We start from the raw sequence: 26,551 nt of genomic DNA on the forward strand, positions 1-26,551 counted from the left end.
CATGTAATAAAATTCTTCTATTTGCGAAATCTTACATAATTTGGAGAGTCAAAAGCAAGCCAGTGCGACTGGAAGACCGACAAGGGCAGCAACAGGAGTCGGGGTGCTTTGGCAACTTGGCGATTTGACGTGGAGCTGGTTGTGAATGCTAAGTGTGAAGCGGAGGTGCTGAAGGTTTTACAGAGTAGGGACTTAGTTCAGATGAACTCAGGATGAACATTCTAGAGTTTTGGTGAAACATGCATTCCAAGAGAGAAGGTGAAAATGTCTAGGGGAGATACGTCGTGGCTTCTGTGAGAATAAAGAGACAGGCCGGGCAGAAGACAGATTACAGGCATCCTTCGGTAACTGAAGCAGCACTAGTGGCTGACACATTGATCCTCATGTTCACGACCACTCAGCAAAGAAACTACAAAGAAAAAATTATAAGGGACTCAAGCTATTCAAGGCCAAGAACACCAACAAAGCAAGAGAAGGGGGAGGCAGGCAAGAGGAGAGCCAGGTGAAAAGACCAAATTGTCCTCCTAGAACAAAGGCAGACGGGAGAAGCAGGGATGTTAAGAAAATCAGCCAACAGAAAGCCAGATGCGGCATGGTCTCCAAATGTGCCTTTTATCTTTCAACATTTAATAACATCCAAAGTCAATTCATGGTGTTCCTATCACAGAGACTGGGCATCCACCCTGGGACTAAGACAGACAGCAAATAGTCAGGAAGGGAATTATTGAAAGTTAAAGAACTAAGCTTTGAAGGAAACATGCCTAGTCTTGTGCTATCTGCAGTTTACTCTGTCAGAGGAAGAAACCTTCATGAATCAAAAATAAAATAACGTAGTTCCAGCAGAGGACAGGTGCTGTGTTCAGCACACGATGTCAAGACAGCTAGATAGAAGGAGACTGAGCTCCTTCCTTATAATACTTAGCATGAATACACAAAACTTACTAGTTCTTGAAAGGCAAGATATATTATCTGTGCCAGGTTGCAGAATATTTTACAATAGAAGAACATGGTAGGTGGTGGTGGAGCATACCTTTAATCCCAGCACTCAGGAGGCAGAGGCAGGCAGAACTCATCTCTGTGAGTTCCAGAACAGATTGGTCTATAAGAGCTAATTCCTGGGCAGACTCCAAAGCTACACAGAAACCCTGTCTCAAAAAAACTGATAAAAAAAAAGAAAGAAAAGAAAAGAAAAACACAATCCTTCAATTCATTTGAGCCTCATCTACAACTATAGACATTTTCCCATGCTGAGGAGTGAGACCTCTACAATTTTTGTTGTGTATTTGTGTTCTAGATAAGAGGCTTTTTCATTGGTGTGTTCTGTTTTTCTGTAATTAAACAGTGAACACTAAATTTGGAACTATCTCAAGCAAATTGCCCTTCAAAAGTACACAATATGACTCGTGTCACAAAAGGGACATGTTCACGTCTGGAAGCAATGTGCAGAAAAAAATTCTATACTCCTGCTTGATTTTGTTATTTGTAGTTAAAGAAAAACTTTAGATTATCAGGTGACTCTTAAAAAGTAGTCCTCAATATTTATTTGTCCAAGGACTCCTAGAGATTTGTTTGGCTCAAAGGGTACAGTTCCTGGCTTCAGTGATACATTGTGCTTCAGGAGGCTCAGCCCAGTCTGACACCCGGGTTATCCACACAGTCATTAGTCTCTTATGGAATAAAAGCCAAGCTGAGAGTGTGAGCCATCCTTCTTCCTTTCCTCATGAACCCTCTCCAATGACCCTTCCAGTATAATTCCTTTGCACTGTTGGCAGAAAGCAAGAGCCTAACCTCTTCCATGTCCTCACACAAAAGAACCTGGAGATGAGAGCAAATTTGTAAATGCTATGGCTATCAGAATACATAGAAGGTTTGGGGTTCACATAGTTGCTATATTTATTATTGTCTCCTTGCCGCCCCAAGTAATTTCCTGTGATGGATAGTGGTATTCTCAGCTATGATCAATATCCTGAGCCACACTTCTCCTGGCTCCTGGCTTGGGACTGAGTCACTGGTCACTAGACTGAACACAGAGGCAGAATCCTGCCTGCAGCCCCCCCCCCCCCCCCCCGCATTGGTTCAGCAGCAATAATCTCATTGGCAGCATCCACCGATGCCCTTGGGGCTTTTTGTGCCCTAGACAGGGAATGAAATGGCACCTTCAGTGCCATGGCACAAAAGGAACCATTCACATTATAGGAGGCGCCAAGTAAATGCCCTGTGGGTCAACAGGTAGACAATGGACTGAGCAGGGCAGATAGGCTCACCATCAGGTTCCAGTTTATCCTGACTGTGGAGAGCCGTCATCTTGTGACTCAGAGATGAACTTTTCAGCACACAAGAAAGGAAGTCAATGGAGTCTGACAGAAGAAACTCATTTTTTAAACATTGGAATATAAATCATCTTATTTCTTTTCCATTGAGTGCTTTCACACCAATTGATTCTTCGCACATTTACAGACAGAAAACGGTGAGAAGAGGTGTTAGGAAGACTCACCCCTGGACTCAGTACATTAGAAGTAACTAGGGCTGCTTTCCTGGGAGGTAAGTAGAAGCAGAGGTGGAGAGAGGGTTCTGGAACTCACTCATAGAGGTCGCCGTCCTCATTTGGGTGACAGTGGATTCATTGCAGGTAGTCATACAATCTACCTTTCCTATCTGCTCATCCTAATAGTGCCAGAGACCACCCCAAATGGGCTTTATCACAGTTTATCAAAAGATTTTTTTTTTCAAAATGTTTTGCAGGAGACTACTTCTACTAGATGTTCATTTGGATGGTAAGCCATAGTTCCATAAGGACACACATGACTTACAACATCTGTTTCACAGCTGATTCATTTTCTTTATTTTTGAATCAAGTCCTTGCCATGTTTCCTAGCTTCTTGAAATCTTCCTGTCTTGGATTCTAATTACAGGCATGTACCACCATGCCCAGTTCTGCACATACCTGATTCTAGCTATTTTTGTTGAAACAAACATTAAGCCTGACTTGAATTACCAAGATACTGTAACACACGTACTACCCATAGTCTACCATTTCCTGATCTTATTCTGTGTCTTCCTCCCTCTTTCCCTTCCTTCTTTCTTTCCTTCCTTTGTCTAATAACTATTTATTAAGTAATATCATCAGATATTTTGCTATGATAAAAACATGAAGACGAGTAAATTGTCTTCCATGTTTTCATGGAACTTAGTATTCTTGTCAGAAGAATCAAAGCATATGAACTTTCTAAGTGGAATGGCACATATTAGAAGACACAGTTAGGTATTCATATCCTAAAGAAGCACAGATGAGGCCTGGAACAATGGTTCAACGACTAGGATCACTTGCTGTTCTTGCAGAGGACTGGAGTTTGGTTTACAGAACCCACATTAACCAACTTACAACCACCTGAAGCTTTAGTTCCAACACCATCTTCCAGCCTCCACAGGTACCCTCATGTACTGCCTATACACAGACATGGACATGGTCATGGATATGTACATAGACAAACTTACATACACATGAATGATAAAATATATAAGAAGCATAGTTGAGGTTCTATTGGGGAGATGAGCTCAAGCTAGCCTGCCCTGTTTATGACTGGGAAGGAGCCAGTCTAGAGTAAGGAAACAATATATACAAAGGATGCCCACATGAGTGAAGTGTGGATGTCAGAAACCTAAGAGCCTACTGTGGCTATAGATATGAGAGCCGTGGAGAAGAGGGAAAGATACCAAAGACAGTTTATATAGGGGCTTTCTCGTCTGACTTCAAAAGCATTAGATTTATTTATAGGAATGTTTTCCCTACATGTGTGTCTGTGAAACACATGTGTGCTCAGTGCTCATGAAGGACAGAAGAGAGCAGCGGATCCCTGGAGCCGGAGTTTGAGATGGTGCTGAGCGATAATGTAAGTGTTAGGAAACTCACCTGACCTTTGCGAGAGCAGTATGCACTCTAAACGGCTGAGTCATCTCTCCAGCCTCTTCTGTTTTGTTTTTTTCAAATAGGAGGGGAGGGTCATATTTGGATATAAAATATCACTTTGCATATGAAAATTCTCTCTGCTTTTCATACAAACCTAAAATAGTCTAAAAGTAAAGGCTTACACAAACAACACAATGCTGAGACTGTCTGTGCTTCCAGCTGTAGGGAGGCTATGGCAGGGGCATCTTGAACTCAAGGCCAGACTTCCTAGTGAGGCCAAATCTAAAAAGGCTCAGTATGGCAATAGTGTGTAGGATAAACAGAACTGGGGGGGGGGATCATTTTAATTGTTCAGGGCAAAAAGGAGAAGGCATTGAATTGAAAGGGTCTGCTGTCACAGTAGAGATGGGAGAGAAGCTAGACAAGTAGACAGAGGCTCCTGGAACTAACACACAAAGACCATCATCCTGATTTGAGGGACACAGGCTTGCAGACATTCACACACACTGTTCTCATCTGATAATTCCATTTTGTAATGTTCGCTGATGTCATACACAAACGTGCACAGGAAGGTGTGATGTCCTTGAAGTCAATGGAAGAGAAGAATATGAACTGAGAATCAGGGAGTTATCAGCGATGCCTAGTGATTGCAATAGGCAGATCTTATTAGAACAAAAACAATAATTGCACCCAGAAACATTTGCACACACCAATGACATTAATAAGAAAGAGTCTTCTTAGAAAGCTGAAGTGGATTGAAGCACCAATATGAACTGTAGAAGAGTGTAAAAAAGATGCTTGTTGCAAAAAGAAAGCTAAGTTGACAGTTCCTGAGAGAAGTGTGGTCAAGAGATGATGACTCAGCATTTAATTCGAGGTCTTGCTGAATGCTTGTAGCCTTACAGTTTAAGATGTGTGAGATTAATGTGCTTTTCAATAGAATTGTTTATGAGAATAATGGACCATAGAAGGCAGAGCTACATACAAAAAAAAACAGACATCAATAGAGCATACACAGTTCATGAAAAGATTGGAGTGAGTGGACTTCAAAGACAGAAGGACAACGAGGAAGAAAAGAAGACGAGGAAGGGAACGGGCAGCTTCTCAGTTGGAAAAGAGGAGAAGGAGATAAGATGGGAAATACAAGAAGTTTTGTCTATTTGAGTCCAGCAAGTCTGAGGAATATGTATAAACTTAAGTGGGTCATACAATTATGTAGGAGTCGAAAACAAAACAGACAATAAATAAACTATTGAAATAATAATTGATTTGCCTCCGTGAAATGAGGTATTTATCTTTCAATCAAAGAGCCCATTATGATAAATCACAGGCAACAGATCAGCATCAAACAGCCTCCAAGCACGGCTTAGTCATTATCTCTCTTGATTCCTGTGAGCAAGTGACACACGAGGGATAATGACTCAAGGGGAAGACTCTGTGATTGGCGTTGAAGAAATGAGCCCTGCATCATGTCATGCCCTGCACTAATTGTTTTCAAGAAGCCTTAATTGCTTGTATTGATGCTCCTGACTCTTCAACATTTCAGCAACATATTGGTAATTCACAGCAGAAGGCTTGGGCTGCTGGATAAGAAGAAGGGAAAGTTGATGGTGGTTTGCTTGCCCTGACTGGACATAGCACAGGGGTGTTTAATGCACTGGGTACCACTTTGGAAAAAGAAATTCTCAAAGGAAAACCAGTCTTCCTAAAACAAGAGGAAAAGATCAAAATAACAGTACTACTATAGCTAGTTGTTCGGTCTACTTCTTGTAGGCAGAATGTTAAAAATAAAACAAAAAACCTTGAAAACATGTAAATCTGAGGATTTTTCCAGGAAAGAGCAAGTACATATTAAGACAAGTTTCTTTGTTTGTTTTATTCCTGCAGGCCCCACTTCCATGGTCCTTGTGCTTCTGGTCTCCAGTCTTTATGGGAGGAAAGTCAGGTGCTGAGCTGCAGCCTGATACACATATGTCAAGGTCTGGGTTTAACAGATGAAGGGTCGTCAAGCCTCATCTCCCCTTTGGTATGGTTTGAGTATTTTAGAATGGGCCGAGGTGTGCTTCCTGAAAACACACACTGAACTTAAGAGTTCTAAGTTCTCAAACTGGAAGAGAGGCTCTTTGAAGAGGTCACTAAGCTGAATGGGTCAGTGTGGGTTGATGTCAATGCAATCCCTCTGAAGTCATCATAGGAAGAAAGCAGGACACCACAAGGCAGAACAACAAGATCCTATGAAGATACGATGTGACAGAGCTGGTGTCCGTACAATACAAGGAAAGACTTCACCAAAGGGATGGCCCAGTCAGCACTTTGACATTGGGTTCTGTCTCCTGAATTCTGGAAAACACAGCTCTCTTACATAGAACTCAGCTTATGTTCCCTAGTTCTGACAGCTTTAGAAAGGTAGGAAATTTCTGTGCACTATTTACCCCCTTGTCACAGGTGTTCCGGCTGGTCTAGAACTTGTGCTGCTCAGCTTACAGTTCCCAGGGAGCTTCAGGATGGGATCAGAGGATCTGCTAAGTCAAGGCTCTTCCCTGACAACAGTCCCCAGTGACTCCCCTGCATGGTCCGCTGCTTACAGCTGGCTGATACTATGAATGTAATATACAAGTTTGAAATGAGGCTTACTATTCTTAGATTTCATGGGCACATACCCCTTTGTTTCTTTCACAAAATTAGCTGAATGATATAGCCTGTTGCCAGGAAACTTTCTGGGGTCCCTCTGACCAGCTCTATAAAAAGGGGAGTCCAAAAATCATGCCTGCATGCCGTGAAGTCTATGGATAAACAAATTCCAGAGTTGACAACACTCTCTTGGTACCACCCTTCCATATTTGCAGCATTTGTACCACTTCGCGGTCTTTTTACATTTGCCAGTATTTCCTCAGCTTGAAGGTCTTAACATTACAGTTATCAAATCAAAACCCCAGCTGCAGACTCACTGACTCTGGGAAGTTCTCACTGCCCTTTTATATCCCAAGTCCCTGCCAAATTTAGGGTACAGTCCAATACTATTTAGTCTCTACACCAGGACTTAGGTGTGGTGTCACCTGACCTTTTGTCCTAAGATATTGGTGCTCCTTATGTTTCTGTCTCTCCTCAGTATAAACAGAGTTTCTCTGTGTGCTGGCAGCTGCTCCTAAATAACCACTCAAATATTTATTATTAACTATAAATATTTGGCCAATAGCTCAGACTAATTACTAACTAGCTCTTACAACCTATATTAGCCCATTTCTATTAATCTATGTGTTGCCACGAGGGTCATGACTTTACTGTCCTCCAGCATATCTTGTTCCCTCTGCATCTCCTGGTGACTCCTCGACTCTACCCTTCTTTTTTCCAGCTTCCTCCTAGTCTGACTCTCCCATCCACTCTCTTCCTACCCAGCTATAGGCCAGTCATCTCTTTATTAACCAATGAAAGTAATACATATTTTCAGTGTACAAAGACTGTTCCACAGCACCACAGTCTGAGGGAGGGATTCATAACTCGTTCTGATGATGCAGAACACCCAGTTTTTTTTTTTTGTTGTTTTTTTTTCTTTTCTTTTTTTTTTTTTTTTTTGGTTTTTCGAGACAGGGTTTCTCTGTGGTTTTGGAGCCTGTCCTGGAACTAGCTCTTGTAGACCAGGCTGGTCTCGAACTCACAGAGATCCGCCTGCCTCTGCCTCCCGAGTGCTGGGATTAAAGGCATGCGCCACCACTGCCCGGCTGAACACCCAGTTTTTAATACCTTTCTCACACTAGCCTCCAGGGAGCCTGGATACTTTCCTTACACAAACGACTCCGTTTTCTTCCTTTGTTAACTCTACTGGTAAATGAAGCTCAATCTCCTTTCTCTACCCTCATCCATCTCAAGAAAACTTAGGGATGAAACAAAGTTTAAAATCATCCAAAACAAACAAACCAACAAAAATAAATAAAATAATGGTTCTTGCAAGTCTTTGGTGACTTTACCTTCAGCTGCCAAATGTCTTATTTATTGTTCAGGATTCTTGAGAGGAAGGACTGCACATTGTCGGATGCACAAGACCTCTCAAGACTCCCAGTGAACCATACCCTTGACCATTCTAGGACTGACGTCATGGTATGGTACTTTGAAGATGGATGGATTCAAAGACTCCCAGTGAACCATACCCTTGACCATTTAGGACTGATGTCATGGTACGGTACTTTGAAGATTGATGGATTCAAAGACTCCCAGTGAACCATACCCTTGACCATTCTAGGACTGACGTCATGGTATGGTACTTTGAAGATGGATGGATTCAAAGACTCCCAGTGAACCATACCCTTGACCATTCTAGGACTGATGTCATGGTACGGTACTTTGAAGATGGATGGATTCAAAGACTCCCAGTGAACCATACCCTTGACCATTTAGGACTGATGTCATGGTATGGTACTTTGAAGATGGATTGATTCAAAGACTCCCAGTGAACCATACCCTTGACCATTCTAGGACTGACATCATGGTATGGTACTTTGAAGATGGATGGATTCAAAGACTCCCAGTGAACCATACCCTTGACCATTTTAGGACTGACATCATGGTATGGTTCTTTGAAGATGAATAGAGGTCCTAATATTCACCAGCAAGCACTTTTCCAGCTGAGATATAGTCTCAGCCTTCCTACTTTTGGTTTTATTTAAGAGGAGTTCTCACTATAGCCTGGACTGGCCTGGGGTTCACTATGTATCACAAAGTGGACTCAGACTTAGGGCAATCCTCCTACCTTAGCTTTCTGAGTATGGGATGAAATAGCAATACTAACACATATATTACTGGGAGGCACATTTCAGAGCTGATGAAAACAGTTGTATTGGGACCTGGCCAGCTGCACTCATCAGCTTGTGTCGTTATACCAGCGGAGAGCAGTGGGGGCAGACACCCTGTTACCATGGGAAGCTTGAAATCTTAATGCTCTGGTTCTTTCCAGAAAATGCTCACGTGTCCCTGATCTAGCATACAGCGCTGGGGAGTGGACCAGCATGTGCACAGTGTAAAACCTTACTCCCCGCCTACACATCTCCCGAGTGGCCACTTGCTCACATTGTTTATAGGCTCACAAACTCTATAAATGCTCGCTAGTTCAAACGACACAAGCAAGAATGCCAAAGCATGAAAAAACATCTTAAACGTCCTCTTTGTGCTGGGCAAAGAGCCTCTTTCAAAGTCACACCTCAAGGTATTTTATGTAGGAAGAGAACTGGGAAGCAATACCAAATCCCTAAGCTTGCTCTAAAGAAAAGAATGCAGAGTAGCCCCACACTGAGTGAAACGATGTATTGACTTCATGTTCCAAGCGCTGGCGCACATTCTGCCTTCATACGTAAGCAACTCCTACTCCAGTTCTCTAGATGATCTGCATACCCCACAGAAGGCTGCAGGGCTGCCTACGGACCTGGGCAGACAGAGATTGTCACCACCACTCCTGAGCAAATACAACTGCATGGATTCTAGCATCGTTCTTAAATAAAAGGGGGGAGTTGAAGACACAGCCACTATTGTACAAGTAGATGCCTTAGCAGCATATTTGCATAGGGATCCTGACAATAACCAAGTCTTCCAGCTAAACCATTTATTGAAAGTATTGCTGGAGAGATAGCTCAGTGGTTAAGAACATATGCTGCTCTTACAGAAGACCCAAGTTAAGTTCCCAGTATCTGTATCTGGTAACTCAAGACTCCCTGTAACTCCAGCTGCAGAGGATACAATGCCATCATTGTTCTCTGCATGCACTGAACTCATGTACACAGACACACATAAATACACAAAATTAAAAATAAAATCTTTTAAAAGTACCCCCACATTTACATAAATGCCAAATATTGACTTTCTTTTAAAAATGTGTTTATTTTTATTTATTTATCTTAATTTCATTTTACATTCCAACCACAGTTCTCCCCCACTTTTATTTTATTTTAAATTACATATATGTGTGCATCTGTGTGCGGGTTTGTACATGTGTATGTTGGGGCACCGCAGAAGCCAAAGGCATTGAATTCCCCTGGAGCTTGAGTTACTGGCAATTGTGAGCTATGCAAAATGGGTGCTGAAAATCCAACTTGGGTCCTCTGGAAAAGCAACAAAATCTTAGTCACCAATCCATCACTCCAGTCTGTGACTTGTATTTTGAAATGATAGCAAGTTAATATATCAAATGACTTCATTTGTTCAATCCAGGAGTCACAAACACAGACAAGACTAGTAAACTTTCATTGCCAATATTGCATAATTACCTTCCCAAACTAGAAAATTAGCCAAGTCTTTTCTTTCCCAGAGACACCCATGGATATCTGTCAGAACTATTTATTACTCAGTTGGCTTGTAACGTAACACAGCTGTAACGACTGTCTGAGCAGATTCAAATTTTGGTAAACAAAGACTTTTATAGACTCCTGACCTATGAAATGTCCTACCCAGGACATATTCTTGTGGAAATGTGTGACATAGACCCAAGGAGTTTCATGTTGTGGGACAAGAAGAACAATCAAATTGGGGAGGTAAAGCCTGACGGAGAGCACTTCCTACACTAGCTAATAGCTAGCATCCATGGGAAGCTATTGTGTTTGTGCGAGCATGTTACAGAGCAGGGGCAGGAAGTAGAGGGCACAGCATCTAAACACAGCAGCAGGAACTGAAAGATGAAGGTAGTGATTATAGTGATTAACAAAGCCTCTGGGCCTGGAGTTCAACCACTGCACTTCACCCATGTCCATGATTGAAAAGAAGTTCACAAAGTCAAAAAAAAAAAAAAAAAAGCCAAACATGATTCCATACACTTTTGGTTAAAAAAGGATCTGTAATACATTTATTCTATTTTCTGAACAACCATGTTTTCTACTAGCTTTTCACTGAGATCCTATGAAATCATGGAAAATACTTACAATGGACATATCGTTATTAAAACTTGTAGAAGTTATATGCTTGTGTGAGGGTGTAGGATATAACTCCATTGTGATGATGGAAGGGGAAGAAAATGGTGAATTGTTCTCTTCCTGAAGGATATGAACTTTTTTCCAGGGACGACAATCGCCTCATAGGGGTCACATAGGCCTTTCTGCTTCTGGAACTATTTCTCCATTCCTCATTCCACTTTGTTCTGTATCCACCTCTTCTTTCCTTCCTTTGGATAAGCGAAGACATAAGATGACCTCTGACTTCTTGTTAGACCCTGGGAACTGGTCCCACCGGAGAGGTGAGACTCTGGAATGCTGGCAACTGCCTTTGAGATCTATAATGAGTCACTCCTTGGTTGAGGGACTGATTCCCAGCATACAGCTGGTGGCACATGTGTTTCTTGGTGGCTAGACAATGGGCAATCTCTTTCTCTCTCTCTCAGAAAAATACCTGTATTTGTTTGCTTACTCAATATTCTGGCTGCAGTTCCCATCGTTCCTCTTTCTCCAGTCATTCCCCCACAGATCCCCCTCACCCCTCTCAACCACTCCTCCTGCCTTTCTATTCAGAAAAGGGCAGGCCTCTGATGGATATCAACAAAGCATGGCATATCAAGCTGCAGTAAAACTAAGACTCTCTCCTTGTATTAAAGCTCATCAAGGCAACACAGATGAGGCATAGGGTAAATGGGCACAGATGGTCAATCTCTTACTCAGTGTGTACCAGGAGTGTGTAAAGACCCTGAGAACGGCTCCTTTGGTGCTTATTCTCTGGGCTTCAGAGTCTAACAGTGCTCGTGGGGAGCATCTTTTCTTAGAGAGAGTTATTCCCATCAGGTCAGAACACTTCTAGCAAGTACATTTTCACTCTGCATTTTCTTCACACTCAGCTGTTACCTTAGCAAGGCTTTCAATGAGTCTGTAGGCATCTTCACCCAGTGTTCATTTTATGACGCTTTTAAATATGTGAATAGTTTCAAATAAATTAAAATGCCTACTCTCACCTCAAGTGTTCAAACTCTCCATCTTAATGGATGAGATGAAGAGAGATTTCTGTTTATCTCTTTTGGTCAAAAGCAAGTAACTTCACATGCTTATGTTCCAGAAAATATGGTCCAGATTCTAATATGCTGCTGACTCATTTTAAATCCTCATAATTACATTTATACACATTTATAGTCTCCTGAAACTTGGCCTGTAAATGAGCAACATACTTTTTTATATGCACCGAAAATATCTCACACAGGCAAGTAGAAGAATACATGTCTATATTTATAGACTCTAGTTAATGCAGTCAGCGGTAGCTTATCACCCTTGAGCAAATTATCTTTCCATGTAGCAGTTTCTTCATGTATGTAATGGATGCAACCATATTGCTCCCATCAAGGACCTGTGGGGACTAAGAGAAAAGATTCATGGAAAAGAAGCTGAGATGTTCTCTAGTGCCTCAGGGACTCACCAGGCCTGGATTTATCTTGTTTTATAACCAAGGAAGAGTTGATCTTAGAAAATAAACTCCAGGTCCTGTGTCTGAGCAACCCCAAGGGGCATTCCATCTTCAGAGCTCCATAGACTTAGATACAGCCTCAGCTGCAGTGGCAGGCAGACAGTTCTGCCTGTCCCAGTCCAACCCTCTCCTTCTCTCAGTGAGCCATCTCCAGAGAGCACTGCCAGTAAGAACCCTAACGTTACTCTCCATCTGAATGGGTTTCCCCAGAAACTTGCTTTAAGATTATAGGTGGGACTGTATTAACATGTCTTCTATGTTATTCTAGAGTTGCCTTGAAGGACTCCAGCTTGAAGAACACAGTGCTGTTAAAGCCCTAGATTCTCAGTTGAAAAGACCAGCGGTGCTGTATGGAGCCCTGCCCATGGCTGCCCATGCATGCCGTTTGGAACTGCATCCTTTGCAAGCTGTGGAGAGAAACCAAGTTAGAGACAGAGCCCTGCCTCTGGCCGACCACGGATGCTATGTGAGCTGCATCCCTTCCAAGCTAAGGATAGAAGCCAAGGCACGAGCAGGAAACTGGACATGCTTCTCTAAGAGAGTGGCTTCATGATAGGTACAAACTCTCGAGGGATATGAAAGACTGTCTGCCAGCTATATATAATCAGGAAGACTGGATAGAGAGATCGCTCCGTGCTTAAAAAGACTTGCTACTCTTGCAGGGGGCCTAGATTTGGTTCCCAGCATCTATATGGTAGTCTACATCATTCCAATTCCAGTTCCATGAGATCCATCACCTTCTTCCTCCCCCTTGGCCTCCAGGCGTAGACATGTCACACATAATTCATGGAGACAAAGCACTCATCACATAAAAAAACAAACACAGTACATCCTTGTTTAGGAAGTCAGGAAGGTGCAAGGACAAGGCTTGTAAGCTGTGAAATCTTCCTACTCCTCCCAAGGTCAGGCCTCCTGCTGGAACCTGAAGCTGACAAGTCACTGGCTAAGCTATATCCTATGGTTGATGCCCCTCAGAGAAAAGCACAAGAGCATAAGATATGGGAGCAGGGAAACAGCCCGGGTTTCCCTCCCTTTTCAGGCCTGGGAACACGAATGGCTGCTTAAATGCTCCAAAAGAAAGTAGTTGGACAGTAAATCCTCTTGTATTCCATCCAAAAGAAACCACGTACACAGCGGGAGCAGCCTGCCATGGGAAGTACATGTGCTGCCAATCCCACGAACACAAAACCCTATGAATCCACCATGAAAATATTACCATTCCAAGGGGAGCACAAAGTCCAGGCAGTGTGAAGTGCTATATTCCAGTAACAGCATCCGTGGGCCAGGATTCCTACATTCAGAGACCAAAAAGAAGAAGGAGGAGGAGGAGGAGGAGAAGGAGGAGGAGGAGGAGCGGGGGAGGAGGAAGCAGAGCAGGATGCCCTCCCCCCCATTTTAGCCTCCAGTCACAGAAGCAGAAGGGAAGGCCTCACAGAACAGCAACAGTTCAACATGGCTGCGCCATCTTCGGCAACATCACAGATACATGCAACTGTGTGGCTGGGGTGCCGAGTATTAAGGCTGCAGCTAGGGCTGTGAAGATGCTGCTCCTGCCTAGAAGGGTGCAGAGCCCCCTTTTCTCTTTGCCTCTCTTTAGCTGGGTCTGAGTTCCCTTTTACTCTTCCTGGGATGTGATTCTAAGAAAACCAATGCTTTATTGCTCCATTCATCAGTGTGCTCATTTTGTAACAAACACGGAAAGCTCAACCCAAACACATTTTAAGAAGCAAAGACCAGCTACATTTTCTTTCTTCAATTAAAGAATTTGCCAACATTCTTTTCTCAATCACATTTCCCAAAGGCTTAGTACTTGGCCAGAAACTTTCCCTCCAGTCTAAAATTTGGCACATCTGACTGTATAGTCTTCAATTTTGCCAATTTGGCAAACATCTTTTTGAAAAAAAAGTAGAGAAATTGGAAAAATTGAAGTGAGATGTTGTAAGTCATGGCATTGTTCAGAAGATAACTCATTTCAGGGATAATAAATCTATAAAAAAATCCACACTTATTTAGAGTGGATTGTTTTCCCAGTTAGGATTTTACAAGTCTAACATCAGCATAGAAATGTGATATGCAAATGAACATGAATTAGTAATATACAAAGATGCAAGTTTCCCAATTCTGTCGAAAATTCATTATTTTTCTTATTATTTAATAGTTTTAGACATCTCAAATGAATGCAAAATACCCCTAAAAATCCATATATTGGAATACATTATGAAGCTGTAATTTACATGAAAATAAACTGCCCTCTCAGGCAAATCTGTATGCATGTATAGAGTGTTGGTATAAATAGCGAAGAGCTTGCTGGAGGTTTTCACTAGCTTTGAGGGAAATCACCAGGAACCAATAGGATTAAAGGATTTCAGTGTCTCATATTCATTCACATATCTTGGGTAGTTAGAGTTTGACATATATGTCTATAAGGACAGGTATGTTGGCTCTGTATTTATTATGTGTAAAATGTAAGGTGACAACTGAGAACTCTACAGAGAAAACCAATACAGAATATAGATTTGCCACATATACATATATATGTACGCATATATGGAAAATACATGTAATACAAAGTGCCAGCCATATATTTCCAATTCTTTCTTCCTTCAGTTTCTGATTAATGAAAACATTTCACTGTAACCTCTCAAATTCCCATGTTAAAAGGTTATGCAGTTGGAAAAACTGGAAAATATCATATTGTCATTCCCATTTGGAAAGATAAAGCAAGTGTCTTGCTGTTTGTAAATAATCCTAATTTTTCAAAAGTCCAGCATTTACTATATACAACAGATCTCCATATTCTTACACTGAGCACACAGGTACTTGCCTGAGAATGTCATTCTGCAGAAATAAAACCCCAATTACTGAAGTTAGTAACAAAGACAGTTGACGTTCAGAGTCGCCTGTGAGCGTCTAGATTTCCTTTGAAAGCACAACTGTCACATTCTCTCCGTGCTCTGTAAGACCACGTGGAACTGTAAATCTTAACTCACAGCACTGATGATTTAGACAGCGACCTGTCTCACTGGAGGTGTGAGAACCCTCTAAGTACTGCTACGGAAATAGCATTGAGACCCAATTCCCTACACACTTTTACAGACTCCAGACTTCTTATCACGTAGCCTTCAGTGTCTTCATTGCAGTGTATCATAGGCCCTACAGTATGTGCACTATTTATAAGACACGTGTCCAGGCACAACATATTGGAACAATTTTTTCACAGTGTCTTAGACCTGAAGACATGGCACTCTAACACTGGTTCAAGAACGCCCACCTCACAACAGAGCCTTTTGTGAAAGCTGCGATCTACAGACAGCTAGCAGACTGACTGAGTGGACAGACTCTTGACGTTATTACTAGAGATAAAAAGCCAAAGCCATCCATTTAGTACCATACTGGTTTAAAGGCCAACAGGCCCTGGTGTGAGAGGATAAATAGAGAAAGAGATTTCCTCTACTGATACTTCAAAGCCTCTGCAACATCTGGAATCTGGTTCCATCAGGGGTATTCCTCCAAGAAGTAAGAATAAAAGGACTTTAATAGGGCAAACAAGAGTCAGGTTTCTTACAGTGTGTTCTCCCCAGAGGGAAACAAATAACACAACACATCAGACTAACCTTTCTTCACTTCAGCTGCACTAATTAACATTTAGTCGTGGATTCCATCTTGAGCCTGATGAGGTCAACACTACAGATGTTTCCACTGAGGGGGAAAATGTGCTTCCACGTTTTAGAATCCCAGTCTTTGTTAATTTGGGAAAACAGGTCAGACTGACTGCTTTTGTGCCGGCATTATTGATACAAATTACATACACGAATCAATTCACACCCACCCTACACTGCATGGAAATCAGTATCCGTATCACACCAATCAGGCTGTCCAATGCCAACTCTTTAAAAACACACTCTTCACCCCCTTTTAATTTTATCAGGGGATAAAGAGACACCAAAGAACTGATCAAAGACATAGGCTGTGGCTTTGGAGGCGCAGTTTCAGGGTTATTCTAAGATTTACGTAAGGATTAGATAGACTAAACCGGGTAGGAGCGGATAGCCAAGAAGAATGAACAAAGCAAAGTGAAGAGATGCTGCAGATATTGAACACTCTTGATGACCTGGGAGACAAATCCTCCGTCCACAGGCCAAACATGTGTACGTGGTTGGTTGGAAGCAAAGTGGAGGCACAGGACTGTAATAATTCTTACTTGGGCATTGAGATATTTTTTTTAATAGAAAAGACTTATTCAAAAAGCAGTTTTGCAAGGGAATTTATCAGTTAATCCTCTGGGAACAGAATTTGAATGGATCTCAAGCAAATTTTCCATCACAAGATCCTTATAAAATTAGGTTCATCTCACACAGTCCCTGACAATACCATCTCATCAGTTCCAGCCAAATCAGGAATCTCATGGACAAATGAACTCTCCTGTGGCCATGAACACACGCATGCACACGTGTGTACATTTCTTTGTATCTGTGTACAAACGTGGCGTCACTGTCTGTGTAAATGATAGCCAAAGCAAGTGCTTGCATTCTCAATTAATGTTTTTAGCCAGAATTGAAGGAGATAAAAACCTGATGTGTCTTCACTTTCTCCCACATGAAACAGCAATAATTTTATCAAAACTGAAAATTGATCTTACCTGGAATGACTTCAAAAAGGAATTTCCCTGGGCTTTCTTCATTACATGGATGCTCAATGACTTTATTTCCAGGCAGAAGAATAGTACCCTGTAAACACAAATTCCCCAAACGTCATCATAATGGCAATCTCCATGCAGCAGCAGAACTGAAAATCCAAGTTGCTTCTGTGACCCAGTCAGTGGCCACGTTCATCAAACCCACTCCCATTTATAATAATCAAATCCCACAAGTCATAATAATAATGACATTCATTTACATTTAGTACATATTGTTGAATATCTCATGTGCGTTAGACAACATTAACTTTGGGTTCATTTTAAGTATCAGTTATAAAGTGTACTGCATGCCAGCAAATTTGTTGAGCAGTCTACCAACCCTATAATATCTCACGGTTGGTATAATCTTAAGCAGTAAATATTATTTTTTTCCATTTATAACTATAAAAACTCAAGATGAAAGCATTAAAAATAACTTACAACAAAGTTCAAGTTAGCCTTTTATTTTGCTAGAGTTGGTTATGTGCCCTCTAGACTGGAAATTTAATATTAATGCAATATTGCTTGGCATTAGATCACCTGGAAGAATAGAAGTCATGAGAATTCCTCAGAATCTAAGTGTACTAATGGCCTTTATGATAGAGTGAGGTTGAAATTTTATCTCGTGCGCTCTTTAGCACCCTCCTTGCCTTCCAGCATGGGGGGGGGCAGCACTGATAAGATGCTGGTCCCTTGCGGTTGGGCTCACAGCCTCCTGAACGTGAACCAAAAGGTTTCTGCTCATTATAAATTTTTCAGTCTCAGTGATTCTACTATAGTAGCACAAAATGGACTGAGATTTTTCATTATCCCTCTTATCTGACTTTTCTCTCTTCAATGGATCATTTCCACCAGTAAAGGCATACATAAATATCTACTCCGTTTTTAAAAGGTGTCCTTAATAACTCATTCCGTATTACATCCTATTTTCTCTTTATCTAGCAAAATTTGCCTATTCTGAATCATTTGTTCGTACATACCATTGTAGCCTTGTCTTTGCACCTGTGATTCAGGGTGCATGACCCTTTTAAGGTACAAGCTTGATGAAGCTCAATCCTCAACGAAGTATCAAACTATTGACCGCTGTTTCTTTTTTTTTTTTCTTTTTTTGTGTGTTTTATTGACATAGGGTCTCCTTAAATAGCTCTGGCAATCCAGGAACTCACCATGTAGATCAGACTGGCCCTGAGCTCACAGGCATCCCAAGTGCTGGGATTAAAGGTGTGGCCACTAATCTGGGCTCTGATCATTATTTCTTGAAGTACCTCGTTTTCTTGCTGCTTTGGTTTTCTCCAGGTTTCTCTCTTGCATCTCTGTGGTAAAGTCTCATTTTCTGACTCTGGTTGCCCTTATGACATAATTTTTCAAAGACTTGTCTAATGAGTCCATCTCTTCTAACAATTCTTTATCTAATCGTTCACATTCACCCACATTGATGACTTTAATAACGATTAGACATTCAGCATCAAAATGTCTCTAATAATGACTCTTGTAATCTCAGAGCATGTTTGACATTTCTAATTGTACTATTTAAGAAGGTATTTTAAACTCAATTAAATTGCATTAAAATTAAAATGTAATTGCACCTAGTTCCCACCGTGAGTTCCCTAGCAGAGTGTCTACCAGCATCCTTCACTCAGTTGTACCTTTGTAACTTCAAAATGGAACATGATAAATACAGTCTTTCATAGTGTGGCAGCTTAGAGTCAGTAAAAGAAAAAGAAGTATGTTTGCAGTTTGATTTCAGCTTAACTTGCTCCTAAAAAGAAATCTCATCTCTAGTTAATATCAGACCAGGGAACCAAAAGCATAAGAGCTTAGAGCAAGGCTAGATTCTGTTGAAAATAGACATGAGGATTATTCCTTTGGAACAGACTGGAAAAAAAGTATGTCTGTACAGTAAAGATGTTCACACTTTGCTAGTTTCTTGAACACAATTATAAGATTCTTTTTCTAGCATAAACAATAATCATGAAAGCTTAAGTAAGAAAGTAGTGCCATTTTAAATTTCTTATGAGTTTTTTTATTTGAGGTGAGATAAGGAAAATAAATATTATTCAACAGTTTTCGTTGTGGCCACACAAACTGATTCTTTTATGTTTGTAGCAAGTAATTTTGTTAATTTATTCAGCTAAAGCTAAATAGTGCATAACTATTTGCAGCACATTTTAGACTTGAAGAATAAAATGACAAGAAAAATTAAATGAAGAAAGTAGTGTTTGGATGCCATACAGCATATTTAAGAATTACTCAAAGGAGACATAAGGGTAGAAAATTAATTTATACAAGGTCTTGTTATTAAAAGCAAACTGGATATTTGTATACTTAAGAGAAGGACAAGGTTGTACCTACAATGCTCTGGTCATACAATGGCATTTATTTTTTATTTATTTATTTATTTATTTATTTTTGAAAAAAAAAGTTCTGCCACCTCCCAGCCTCCCATTTCCCCCCCCACTCCTCCCTCCCCCCACTCCTCTCTCCCTCCCTCTCCAGTTCGAAGAACAGTCAGGGTTCCCTGCCCTGTGGAAAGTCCAAGGTCCTCCCCCCTCCATCCAGGTCTAGGAAGGTGAGCATCCAAACTGGCTAGGCTCCCACAAAGCCAGAACATGAAATAGGATCAAAACCCCAAGCCATTGTCCTTGGCTTCTCATCAGCCCTCATTGTCCGCCATGTTCAGAGAGTCCGGTTTTATCCCATGCTTTTTCAGTCACAATCCAGCTGGCCTTGGTGAGCTCCCAATAGATCAGCTCCACTGTCTCAGTGGGTGGGTGCGCCCCTCACGGTCCTGACTTCCTTGCTCATGTTCTCCCTCCTTCTGCTCCTCATTGGGACCTTGGGAGCTCATTCCGGTGCTCCAATGTGGCATTTATAACAATGGTTTTGGGTTTGAGAAAGACTGTTCTGGAGTTAGACAGTTAATGTGGGGTTCCCCTCCATACGCTGTGAATATGCTTTATTACCATTGGTTAATAAAGAATCTGTTTTGGGTCTATGGTAGCACAGAATAAAGCAAGGTGGGAATTCCAAGCAGAGATAGAGGAGGAGAGAAGGCAGAGTCAGAGAGATGCCATGTAACCACCAAAGGAGACAGACACCGGGCAGAACCTTACTGGTAGGCCACAGCCACGTGGCAACACACAAATTAATAGAAATGGGTTAATTTAAAATGTAAGAGTTAGTTAATAAGAAGCCTGAGCTAGTAGGCTGAGCAGTGTTTTAATTAATACAGTTTCTGTGTGATTCCACTGTTGCCAGGTCTTCTCCGGCACATGGTCATTTTACAGCATTTATTATTTCTCATAGGAAAATAATTGTAAATGTGATGTCTTCAGAAGGTGAGAAAGACAAATGACGGCTTATAGGCTGTGTGTGTGTGCTTGCGTGCATGCATATATGTATATGTGCATGCATGTATGTGTGTGCCTGCATGTGTTATATGTAACAATAGTAATTAAAGAAGTTATGAATTTGAGAGGAAGTGGGGAAGCAGAGGAAGAGCTGGACGGGGATAAAGGATTGGGAATGGTGCAAATAACACCTCCATATATAAAATTATTAAAAGGGTGTAGTAATAGGAGCGGCGGGGCTGTGTTCCGCCACCCGGCTGCCTGCACGACTAGCTTATGCCCCGAAATAATTACACGGAAACTGTATTCTTTTAAACACTGTTTGGCCCATTAGCTCCAGCCCCTTATTGGCTAACTCTTACATATTGATCTAACCCATTTCTAATATTCTGTGTAGCACCACGAGCTGGCTTACCAGGAAAGATCTTAACCTGCGTCAGTCTGGAGTGGGAGAATCATGGCGACTCCCTGACTCGGCTTATTTCTCCCAGCATTCTGTTCTGTTTACTCCGCCTGTCTAAATTCTACCCTATCAGAGGCCAAGAGTTTCTTTATTAATTAACCAATGAAAGCAACAGATAGAAAGATGACCCTCCTCCATCAAAAGGGTTTTAAATTTAAAAAGTAAAAATTTGAAGTAAAGTCTATGGTAGAATAAAAAGAAAGGGAGGAAGAAGAAGGGGGAAGTGGGAGGAAGAGGGAGTGGGAAGAATGTGATGGGAGGGGAGGGTGTTGTTACTTTGGGAATTTATGTTTTTTTATGAAACAAAAACAAAGAGGGAAAGTGTCACTGCTGTTAAATATTTATTAGGGGAAAAACTCTGAGACCCTGGGGTAAAATGATCCAATAAGCCATCATCAATGGACCAGAAAAGTGGTGGTAAAATAGTCCCACATAAGCCTTATTTTAATTAAACCCTCTCTGCAGTTAACCTTCTAGTGTGAAGGACCTAGAATTAACCTTGAAAGGCAGCATCTAGCAGCTAAATCTAGCACCAGACGAACAGAAGACACTGACTGCAGTGATCCCAAAGGCTTGCTGATGGCTAAGGAAAGTGTTTTTAAATTTCTTCAGTGCAATGCCATTCATTTTCATATTAAACCTGGATGGTGAAATGGAAGAAAGCACACTGCAGCGGGAAAGAATCAACTCAGGGCTGGATATCAGGGGGGCTTTAACATTGAGCGTCTTTCTTAGAAAACCCATTCAATGTTACAACTGTCACCTTGAAACTACATTAATATTTTATCTACTTGCCAAAGAAATTCCAAATGAACAAACTATGTCGGGGGGGGGGGGGCGGGAGCCTACAGAAATAGTAATACTCTTTGACTATACTGATGGCTATTATTCTTTAGTTTCTTTTTCTTCAGAATTCTTACTTGGCAAGAATATTACTTTCTAAAAAAATATAAAAACTGAAACTGTTATGTTCTAAACTGTTTCAGTTAATTCACAGAGTTAAGGCTATGGCATGCGGACTTTGTTACTCTAGACACACATATCCTTGCACTTGGGAATTGAGAACCTTCTGGGTATGCCAGCTTAAACATGTGCAAAAATGTTACCCAAGCACCTGTGTACAAGGAAATCAAGTACAGATACAGACTTCTTTTTACTTACTTATGTCTTTCTTGTCAAAACAAATAAAGAAAAAAAATACCAGTGCCAGGAGACAGTGTCAGCACAAGACAGCTGGCCCAGGCCGCACCAAGAGACAGCATTAGTATGAGGTGTATCAGGTGGCTGGCCCAGACCAGGAGAGGAGAAAGAGTCAGAGTGAGGGGGTGGGTCCAGGCTGTGCCAGGAGAGAGCAGTGACCTCAGAAACTATCAGACTATCAGAGCCTCAGCTTCAGCTCCATGTGCACCTAAAGGGGTGAACATCTGAGCCTTGGGCCCATATACCTGGAGGAGCGATCACTGTGGGCTCAATCCTGCCTGCGCCTGAGGGCAGAGCCACGGCTCCCAGCTATATTGGAGGTAGAGGGATGCATTCCTCCAAAGCACAGGCTCCACCCTTACTGATTGGAAGAAGAGATGTGTAGTGGCATTTCATTTGTATTTTAATAAATAAAGCTTGCCTGAAGATCAGAGAGTCAAACAGCCACTCTGGTCAGCTTTACTACCAGGCAGTGGTAATAAACATCTTTAATCCAGGTAGCCACACTAGTTGCCATAGAAACTGGGAAGTGCAGGCCTTTAATCCCAGAACTAGAGAGGATTATAAAATGGGAGGAGACAGCTCTTGGGCACTTTTTGTTCTGAGATTCCTGGAGGTAGGATTGCCATTTTCAGACTGAGGTCTAGGTGAAGGCCAGTGGCTGGCATTTTTTGCATTTCTGGTCTTCAGGTTGATCCCCAATGTCAGTTTCTGAGATTTTATCAAGTGTGCTTCGGAGATGGGTAGACAACAGGGTAAGAATAACTCAGCAGACTTCCCACAGGGCAGGGAACCCTGACTGCTTTTTGGACTGGAGAGGGAGGGGAAGGGGAAGTGGGAGGATGGGGGAGGGAAATGGGAGGAGGTGGAATTTTTTAATAATAATAATAATTAAAGAAAAAAAGGACTTCAAGACCCCCCCCCCACACACACAAAAAGAATAACTCAGCAACACAAAAAGCAATACAGGACCACCAGAAGCTAGTGGTTATACAACAGCAAGACCTGAACAGCCCAACACAGATAAAGCACAAGAAAATGTCATTAAAATGAAGATGATTGAGGTCCTTAAAGAGGAAATAAAAAAGACAAGATCTCCTGAGTAAATTGAGAAAGTGTGTGTGTATAAAGGGTTGGGTGTGGGTTCACTTCATCTGGGTTTTAACCTCAGTGCAGTCAGAAGCTTCTGAAGGGTGTTGCGCACTGGATCACAGAATTTGTATTTTTAAAAGAAAAGTTTTATCGAACTGATAGCAGGCAAACTCTGTAAGAGGGATGAGAATAGAATCAAGAGTTTCCATGAGTTCGGCTCTAAGAGGAGAAAGAAAAGAATTGGATGCAGTGTGCTTAGAGGGAGACAGGAGATGCTGTCATTAGCTATAGGGCTTAGAAAGAGAGGTGGTGAGGATAATGCCCAGACCCATGAGAGGCACGGAACATGGTGATCTTACGTGTTGCAACGAGGAAGAGGGAGGGAGGGGAAAATAAAACGGTAAGAAAGAATTCAGCTAAGGACATGTTTGAAATGCCTTCTCTACTGCAGGGAAATCACAAACAGGAATTGCATGTATAAATGCTAATACCCAAAGAGAGATTCAGGCTGGAAAACTTAGTTTGGAAATTCATCCATCCAGAGTTATAGCTAAACCAATGACCATATTGCGAAAAACTAAGCTGAGGGAGAGATAAATTGGCAGCTACAAACAGGATTCTCAGAGAATGCTTCCAGCTAGAGTATCTCCAGCAGAGAGAGGTCCCCAGAGAAGGTTGGAGGGATGAGAGAAATGGAGAGGAAGCCACAGAACCATAGAATGCAAGATGAGAAGTTGCTGTAAAAACAATAAACCAGGTCAATGATGTTGTATGGTCAAGTGAGAGCATAATCAGAGAGCTAGCAAATGGACTTGGCCAGAAGGAAGCCATGGGTCAGCTTAACAAAAATAGTCTCATTATGGTGGTAGAGAAGTAATGCAATTCCGATGTGTGTGTGTGTGTGTGTGTGTGTGTGCTGCAGGACACATCCTGGAAATAAGCAAGCAAAGAAAGTTAACTCTCAATGACTCTAAAAGTTCTGATGTAACAGGAATCAGATCTATGAGTGGGTCGTTAAAGGGTGCAGGGACCAAAGCATTTCTGTGTCCTTTTGTTTTAAGAAAGGGTAAAATGCAGTAGGTTTATCTGATACTAAGAATATTTCTAGGAAGGAGAAATGATAAATAACACCCCCCTCCCGAAATTGTTTTTTGAGAAGCCCATTCCTTCCAGATGATTTTCCCAGCAGGTGTGATGCCTCCTCCCCTTCCATGCAGGTAAGGATCTGTCTCTAGGCTTTTGGTTACCCTGTTGCTTCACTCTCTGTCTATTCCTGAACTGATGCTATACTATACTAGTTGCTGAACCTTCATATTTGATGGTACAGTTTTCCCTGCTAAAGTCACTATTATAAATAGCCCATCTACTTAAGCCTTTATAGTTCCGGACAGCGTTAGAAACTGTTTGGTAATACATCTCTCCAAATGCCATCTTGGAATGCTGATTGGTTCCATGTTGAATCCATAAACAAACTTCCCTTCTCACACTGTGAACCATGCAGTGCACATGCCAGCACACGCCAGCCTTCCCAGAAATCCAGGGAATGAATTGGGAGGACTGTGGATTCAGTGTTGGCCTGGGCTACATGGTGACACTCTTCTTCAAAAACACTCTACTAAATTTCATACAATATCAATAGAATCTTTGTCAGATTGGCTTCCAACCTATAAACATTCTTACACTATGTTAGGATTTATAATGTCTTTTGACAAATAATTAAAATGAGTGTATTTTGTACACAAATATGCATCTTTACACATTTTTATTTATATATGTACATAGTATATGTGTTGATATATATTACATACTTTGTATATCTTTTTGATTCGTGACATCATTTTAAAATGTGGTATTGGACTGCTTACTGCTAGCATATGTGAATGTGTATTGATTTCATATACAGCATTTTTTCAAACTCAATAATTTACAAAATATATTTATTCAAAATATATTTGAACCTAATGGGAGCAATGAGTTTTCAATTCTTAATTGGTTCTCTTGTTTAACCTCTTATGTACTGACAAGATAACTGATAAACCTGAATTGAAGTAAGATCACACATATTCTTAACTCCATTCTACAGAGAATCTTTTTAAGGTCATTAATTACAACACTAGCTAGAGGTTTAGTATATCATCATCATCTCCTCTACTCACATGAAGCTGTGATTTTTGCATCATGAGATAAATGATGCTTTACTAGCCGGCCTCTTGTGTATCACAGGAATAATCACATTCTCACTTGCAAATCGTTATCATAGTAGTCATTAATTTCTAAATCTCGACTGTTTCCTTTGCTGCCTGTGTGTACTAACAAACTTCATGTCCCAGGTGCTTTTGTATCTAGCAGAGATCACAAGACTGAGTTCTGCTCAACAGAGTGTGGGGAAAGTTCTGTGCTTCCCGAGTAGTCGAGAAACAGCTGTCGTCATCGTCCCCCTCTTCCTGTGTGTGTTGGGAAAGGTTGTTCTCAGTTCATCGAGCTACAAAGTATTTTATATCGGACATCGGTTTGTGTGTTTGCACATAGTGTGTGCAAATTCTCTAGAAATATTTCGAAGCACAGATTTACAGAGGTGTGGAGATCATCATAAACTTACGACAGCTCTGACACCTCCAGCTACCTATAACGCCATACTGAATACTCCTGGAATTCTAGAATGATGACAATTCATCTCTAGTTAATACAACTGAAGGAATTTGAGACCTAGAATTCTGTGGTATGCAAAGACCTTAAGGACAGAGCTGTCTCGCTCCTGGATGGCTGGTACGAGGAAGTAGGAAGCACAGATAAAAGGTTATTGGATGGCATGAATAAAGTTGTTCCACCTTCCGTGGGCTCATTATCTGTGAAATGAGGATGATGATAATACAGCGCATGCTTAACTAACAGGGGGGATGATTCGGAGATTAAACTAAGTAGAGCTTTTGGAATTCATTAATTGTAAAAACTATAGAAAAGATTATTCTGTCCCTTCAGGCTCCCATCAGAACTCATTTTGACCAATGATAATAGATAGTGAAAACTTAAATTGGTTTTCTTAGATGAATGGAGTCATTTTTTTTGTCAGAAGTATTCAAAAGGGCCTGCAAAGTTCCTGGTGGTGCTAGGAAGAAAGTCCAGCAGTAGGCTCTTTCTACCTCCAGCCTCCTGACCTAAGATCAGAGTGATATAAGGGAGCAGGGAAGTAAGTGAACCGTTAGGGTGCTTTTGCTAGACTGAGGAGTAGGGGAAGGGTGGGGGTAGGTGCGGGATGATTTGGCCTTAAATCTGACTTCTTAATAAATATGTGACTTTGTAAAAGTTATTAGAAATGTTTTCACTTCTAATTTCTCATTAGTAAAATGGACTGAAAGGAAGAATGAATGGAAGGGAGGAAGAGAAGGATGAAGGGAGGGAGGGAGGGAGAAAGGAAGGAGAAGGAAGGAAGGAAGGAAGGAAGGAAG

At 41.4% G+C, this 26,551-nt stretch overlaps 1 protein-coding gene across 2 annotated transcripts in view; it reads right to left on the minus strand.

Moving 5' to 3' along the window:
• Nucleotides 1-26,551, minus strand: part of Arhgap24 (Rho GTPase activating protein 24) — a 398,083-nt gene that overhangs the window by 210,595 nt on the left and 160,937 nt on the right. For both annotated transcript variants that reach the window (XM_057772993.1, XM_057772994.1), the window contains exon 3: nucleotides 16,965-17,052. In XM_057772993.1, the coding sequence (XP_057628976.1) occupies nucleotides 16,965-17,052 (88 nt within the window). The remainder of the gene's footprint in view (nucleotides 1-16,964; nucleotides 17,053-26,551) is intronic.

This window comes from Chionomys nivalis, chromosome 6 (genome assembly GCF_950005125.1).
Source record: "Chionomys nivalis chromosome 6, mChiNiv1.1, whole genome shotgun sequence".
Lineage (NCBI taxonomy): Eukaryota > Metazoa > Chordata > Mammalia > Rodentia > Cricetidae > Chionomys > Chionomys nivalis.